The sequence below is a fragment of the Larus michahellis genome, chromosome 7 (assembly GCF_964199755.1).
Source record: "Larus michahellis chromosome 7, bLarMic1.1, whole genome shotgun sequence".
Classification (NCBI taxonomy): domain Eukaryota; kingdom Metazoa; phylum Chordata; class Aves; order Charadriiformes; family Laridae; genus Larus; species Larus michahellis.
Genome location: NC_133902.1, coordinates 19,561,537 through 19,568,134, shown reverse-complemented (window position 1 = coordinate 19,568,134; position 6,598 = coordinate 19,561,537). Strand labels below are relative to the sequence as shown.

Genomic DNA, 6,598 nt, shown 5'->3' with positions numbered 1-6,598 from the left:
GTGATAGGATGAGGGATAACGGCTTCAAACTGGAAGAGGGGAGATTTAGATTAGATATTAGGAAGAAATTCTTTCCTGTGAGGGTGGTGAGCCCCTGGCCCAGGTTGCCCAGAGAAGCTGTGGCTGCCCCATCCCTGGAGGGGTTCAAGGCCGGGTTGGACGGGGCTTGGAGCAACCTGGTCTGGTGGGAGGTGTCCCTGCCCAGGGCAGGGGGTGGCACTGGATGATCTTTAAGATCCCTTCCAACCTAAACCATTCTATGAACTTAATTTAAGCTATCAGTCCCACAGCACTGAGCTCAGGTGAACCAGCAAACACCTGTTTCACCTACAAAAATGTTTCCTCTGGAGAAGAAAAGAGTCCCTTCGTAAGAGACCGGAGCCTTTTTCCCCTCCCTTCTCCTGTTGTTTTTCATTCTGTTTAATATAATGCAGTATTTCCTAGTCAGAAACGCCACAGAAGCCAGTGGGAAGGACCCTGAGGCAACACTGAGGCTGGTTCCCAGCTTTGCCAGCAACCACCCTGGAACCCTCCAGAGATCTCCTCGCCCCCCAGCACATCCCCTCACGGCCCCCGCGGGGCCGCTCCCTCCCTGGTAAAACACTGAGGAACTTCGCCTCGACTTCAACACAGCACCTCCGGGAGCAAGAAAATGAAGCGTGACTGACTCTAAATTAGACTAAACTCAATCAAATGGCCGCTGGGGCGAGGCTGTTCCCGCCCCCGCCCCGCGGCGGCTGCTCCCTCTCGCGAGAGGCCGCCCCTGGCAACGGCCCGACGCGGCGGCGGGGAGCGAACGGCCATGGCGGGGGAGGCGGCGGGCTCTGAGGTGTCCTTCTGCCTGCAGAGTATCCTTCCTCCCCGGAGTGTTCTCCTCCTCCCCGCCTGAGGCGGGCGGCTGCGGGGTGCCCTCGGCGTCCCGCCGGTTCTCTTCCTGCCCGCCTGAGGCGGGCGGCTGCGGGGTGCCCTCGGGGTTCCGCCGGTTCCCCGCCTCAGGGGGAGAGCGGCGCGAACGGGCTCGTCTCCTCAGCGCTCCGCGGACCCCGGGCGCTGGAGGGGAGGGCTCGGGCAGGGCTCCGGCGGCGTGCGGCCCTGCCTCTGCCGCCGGCTGGGGGCTGGGAGCCGGGGCAGGGAGCCGGGGCAGGGCCCAACCAGCAGGAGACCCGCGGGGTTGCCAAGTTATTTCACAGAGTAAGGGGGACAGAAAGCCAAAAAAACCCCAAACCCCACGGTCTTGTCGCTGCTTTTTGTTGGTTATTGCCCCCGGGGGTTTTCCTGAAGAAGTGGTGGGGACTTGCGTGCTTGAGAGGTGCTTTTTTCATTGCTGATGAGTCCCTGAGTGACGCCTAGAAAATCTGAGGTAATTATATCCCCCCCATGCCTCTGATAGGGGCAGTCTAAGCAAGAGTTCAAATTCTGAACTGAAAGTGTCCTGTCGCCCTTTTTGCTTTAGTTGTTGATCTGTCAGTGCAAAATATCTTTGGAGGAGTGACAAGACTTGTCATTAAGACTCACGGTCCCCATGTGCTGTTGTAAAATTGACATTCCCAATGCCTGCCACGCACGGTAACGGGCTAGGTAATTGTGTTTTTGTTTAGTACTGGGTATGACCAAGCTATAAAGATTAGGATGTAATAACCTAGACATAATTTTGTTTGCCGTGGCTTTTAGAGGCAAAAAATCAGTTTGACTTCTTTTCACGATTGAGTTGTGGCAAGTTAAGTTAGGAGTTTATAGCTTTTGAGCGTGTATTTTTTGGTTAGGTGACCCAAATTCTAGTTTTTTCCCTAGGTCAGATGAGCTCTCTGCATTCTGTTTTGTAACTGTGAGCTGCAAAATCAAGAATATCTTGTGAGCTTTGTTTTAGAGGCTAAATAATTAGAGCTTAAGTGTTAGGCCCTACCAGTACCTTAGTTTTCCTGCTTTGCTAGAATTAAGATGTAAGCCAATATAAAAACAATTTAAAAAGTGGAAGATTGTCCTTTGTGAGCTTGTGCCTCAGTTTCTGTCTCCTTGAAACTGCACAGCTGTTTTCACACTATGTGGTGTGCTTAAAAAAGCACTGCATCAGGACATGTGTTTAAAAAAAAAAAAAAAGGTGTTCATTGGGAAAATACAATAGTTTTGAAAATAAATTCCTTTGTTTTATTTTGCTTCTGGATATGGCTTTTGGAAAAAAAGAAGGAAAACCCCCGTATTTTAAAAGTAATATTTTAGTCTGTGCACAGTGGTTGCCGTGATGCGTTAGTTTAGACCATAATGGATTGCAAGGATAGTCAGGTCAGTAGAAGATTCAGGAAAAAAACAGTGTTTGAAAGTGTTTTACTTATCAAGGGTATACTGCAGTGACACTTCTATCTGCATTGAAAGTTTTGATAAATGTAGAAAGAAATAGTCAAGATGGGGGAAGGGTCATTTGTAGCCCATAGAAAAGACAGCTTTAGAAAAAGTAGCCTCTGATCAAATTGCTAGGTACAGTATTTTATTTAAACGTACTATATTTAAATTAATTTAAAGTTGATAAATACTGCTGTAAATTAATGAGGAGGCTTTGGGGTTCCAGAGAAGTATCCAGATATTTAGTTTGTACATAGAATTACTATATATACATGGAAATTGTCCCTTACTTCATACAAGGAACGTTGTACCCAAGTATTCACGCTATACAAACGTGACTTCATTTTTTAAAGTCTCATTCTTTAAAGAGAGAATGTGTAGTCAGCTAGCTAGTGCTAGGATATCGTAATCTAATTTAAAAAAGAGGTTTTTTAGAACATTACCCTAACTATTAGTCAGTACTACTGTGTCTTTTATCTTGACTTGCCTGCTGCAATATCCTTCTTGCTTTTTCAAACAATAAAGAAAACCTATTCCTCCTGCTTTACAGGCCCGCCTTGCTGTTCTTTCCTTTTCTTATGTAATGAGCAGTTCAGGTGAACTTTTCTCCCTCTGAGTTGAAGGAACGAAGTCCGGGAGTTAGGAGTTGTTTCATGAGGGCGTTGTCAGACCCTGATGCAAGGACCAAAACGTTCTTCTTGTGCTGGATGAAGCAAAATGAAGCTTTTGCAGAGAGCAAAATTTGAGACGCAAAGAGGTGGTGACTTGAATTCAAGTCCTGTGTTCCACGTCTGCAGTTTGTGATGCAGTAATTTGAGAAGCAAATTTGGGGGCATATGTATTGCAGGCATTTGCTTTCATGTACTAAGTCTAGATAGGAGGTTCTTATGAAGTGTTCATGCCAGTTTCCTATTTATATGTACAATTTTCATAGTAAGCATGTAGTTTAATTGGACAGTTGGAGGTACACAGATGTGCTTTGACTTGATTACTGAAAGTTAGGCCTTTGTTCACTCCGTGACTTCCCTGTTTGTTTGTTTTTGGTTTACAATAGGAAATGACATCTTTCCAACTTTTCTCTCAAACCTCACATATCTAAAACAGATGATGGTCCTTTTTTGGGGCATGATCTTCAGCTGTTAGCCTTCCAGATGGTTACAATTCAACTTTTAGTTTGGTTGATGCTGTGATGCTGGGGTCTTGAATGCAGATGATACTTTTATATGTATATTGTATTGTGAGAACTGTAGCAAAAGGCCTATTTTTAAAGAGAATAATTCAGACTTGGGAAACTTGATGCAAAGCTGTAAAATCATGCATCTTTTTTTTTCTTTGTATATATTAAAGTTACCATTTAAATTTTATTGTATGTGAAGTACTGAGTTGCCAGCTTTTCTTCAGAAGTTAATTTCTGGTTTATTTACATGGGTCATTTGTAGGCTAACTGATTTCCTGGGGAAACTGTCAACAGACCATCTTGCTAAAAACATTTATGTTATACTTCCATGGGCTGTGAGGCTAGTGGATGAAAAATGTTTATTTGGGTTTCATTTTACACCATTTGTAGTTATTTTTAATGGAAAGTTTGACTCTAAAGCATTTGGAGGAACTGTAGATAATTACCAAATGAATTTTTACATTTTGAAAGTTCCTTATCTTTTCATTGTTGCTGTGTTGTAATTATTAAGGCACTTGTATCAGCTTCAGTAAATGGTCTTCTAGTACTCAGTGTTTGATCTCAGATGTTTGTGTTTGAACTTGTACATCTGAATTTGATTAAAAAAAAAAGCCATTTTCTGAGAGCATGAGGTTTATGCTTAGAAGCGTAAAGTCTCTGGAAGTCTCAGTGCAGTAAGACCTCTATGAAAACTGATGATTGTGTGGGTGAGAGCAGAATTTAGCTACTGTTTAATTCATGACAGTGCTTGACTTCTAACTTTGACAGATCTGATGAGGCAAATTATGATGGTGTTTAAGCCTGTTATGAAAACTTTGAATCTCTGTACGTAATTTTCACTGGAGTTGGGCATGTTCACCTAAAGACTTAAAGAAGCCTTGAAAGCATGAAGTCTTTTGTCATAAAGGAGGGTGAAGGTGGTGATAACAGATTTATAGATAGCTGGTTTATGATACATTTTTTTAAGTTGTAACTCATCACATTCATCAGCTGTGTCAGACTTAACAAAATCTGCAGAATTTACCATAACAGATGACTCTAAAGATGATTATCAGTATGAAGAGGTAATTTACTAAATTGATAATCTTCTTATATATGTGGTAGAATATTCATGTTTCATTCTTTTATTTTACTTCATCAGTCACAAAACCATCTTAGGAGAAATAACACGAACCGCCTTTTATAAAGTGTGATGATGTTAGGCATATTTTTCAAGAGAAGATTAATATCAGTTGATTTGTTATGTTTTACTTTTATTTGAATGTTAAATATTTTTTTAAGGATACAGATATTTCTATTTATATGTTTCAGTTTATTTATAACAAATATTTCAGTAATATAAATTCTATTTAAATGTAGCAAAATACTACTTTAACAAGAACAAGATTATTTTCAGCAGTTGTATTGGGAGTGGAAAGATGTATAAAATATGTTGATACCTAATTTTAAATAATTTCATTTAGGTTCCAGCAGATGATGAATTTAGTCTTCAGGAAGATGAGGAGGATCTGACAAAGGCTTTGCAGACTGTTCAAGAGCAGGCTGAAGATGCCCAAATTTTAGTAAGAACTTCCTAAACGTTCTAAGACTCTGTCTGTAGTTCAGTTGGCATTAGTGGCTTAAAATTTACAAATCATAATTTATTTTAATTATGAAATATTTGTAAGGAAAAGGTTGTCTCTTGTTCTTTAGAACTTTCTAGAGGTAAACATACGCCACAGTGGAAAAGGCAATTTATGTTTCCTGGGTTTCACCTTCCTTTAACTTTTGCATTTTGTTCTGCACTAGTGTGTATCAACAGATCAGTTTTGTATTTTAGATCAAACTTTGAATGAAAACTGACAATACTGGAGTCTTTCATGTTTTGAAGCTGAATATACCTGAAAATGAAGAGAAAGATGGCAGAAGATTTTAAGACTGAACATGCTTAACAGTAACCAAGTAGTGGAAATTCTTAATGTTCTTTAGGGATAACCAAAGTTATGTCTGTTTTACTGTGTGAGTTGACATTCAAATGACAAGTGAAACAAGGAAGGATATTTTTAATCTATTGATCTTTTGACGGTGCTGTAATTAAATAACCTTTTATTTCTTTGTTGACTGAACATTGCATGGTAGGAAACAATATGCTAATATCTATCCCATTTTATCAAACTGAAGAAAGTGTTACCTTTCCTTAAAACAGAAGAAGAATGTGGGTGCTTAACTCAGATTCTCTTTGATTTTGTGCTTCTGCTAATAGATGTCTGCCTTCTTGCTTTTTGACTCATTATTTGAAGACTTAATATTTTTCCATAATTTTGAAACTGAAATAATATTTTCAGCCTTTAGATGGAAAGACATCAGTAGAAAACTTTTAATACAGTTGCTAGTTCTTTGACAGGTTTCATAAAGATTTTCTGTATATTTTATGAGGCTCAGTGACTAGATTGTTTGATGCCAATTCACTGGAAAAAACCAAGTGCTGCAGTGAATACTTTTGGTGACCCAAGTTAGAAGCGCTGTTTCCTGTGAATTAATATTGAATCAATATCCAAACTCTGAGCTAAGAAGCACAGTAGAAAGCTGTCTTCACATGATTAATAATTGGTACACTTTTTCAATTATTAGTTTCTAATCTTGGCTAAAATAAGTTAAATTAGGTAACAAGCATATCCTGAAATAGCTAATCTGTGATAAACAGTTTTAAGTGATTGTGTGTATTTGGTGGTCATAGTAACTTGTATACCTAATCCCATATTAAAGTTTGGATTTCAATACTAGATAAAAATCTTTTTGTAATGGAAAACAAATTATATGGAGAAGGCACAAATCAAGTGAGCATCCAAAAATATTTAACTGATTTGCCAAATGCAGATACTATAAATATCCACAGTTTCTAAATTGAGTAACTACAGTTTCTTTTACGCTCTGTTAAAAAGGTCAAGTATAGCCAGGAAAAGCTAAGAAAAATACTTATTTTCAAACTTTCTTCCAAAGTAATTAATGCTAATTACTAAATGAAGAAGAGCAAACACAAGCAAATGAGAGAGGGTGCTATTCACCTTTTTAAAAAAAAAAAAGTGTGTAGGAATTAAGGCTGTG

At 39.6% G+C, this 6,598-nt stretch overlaps 1 protein-coding gene across 1 annotated transcript in view; it reads left to right on the top strand.

Annotated features, from left to right (window-relative positions):
• The first annotated feature begins 734 nt into the window (after nt 1-734).
• Nucleotides 735-6,598, top strand: part of SPAG16 (sperm associated antigen 16) — a 44,526-nt gene continuing 38,662 nt past the window's right edge. Inside the window, exons 1-3 of the mRNA XM_074594134.1 lie at nt 735-848; nt 4,532-4,578; nt 4,978-5,076. Coding sequence (XP_074450235.1) covers nt 803-848; nt 4,532-4,578; nt 4,978-5,076 — 192 coding nt within the window. The 5' untranslated portion in view covers nt 735-802. The remainder of the gene's footprint in view (nt 849-4,531; nt 4,579-4,977; nt 5,077-6,598) is intronic.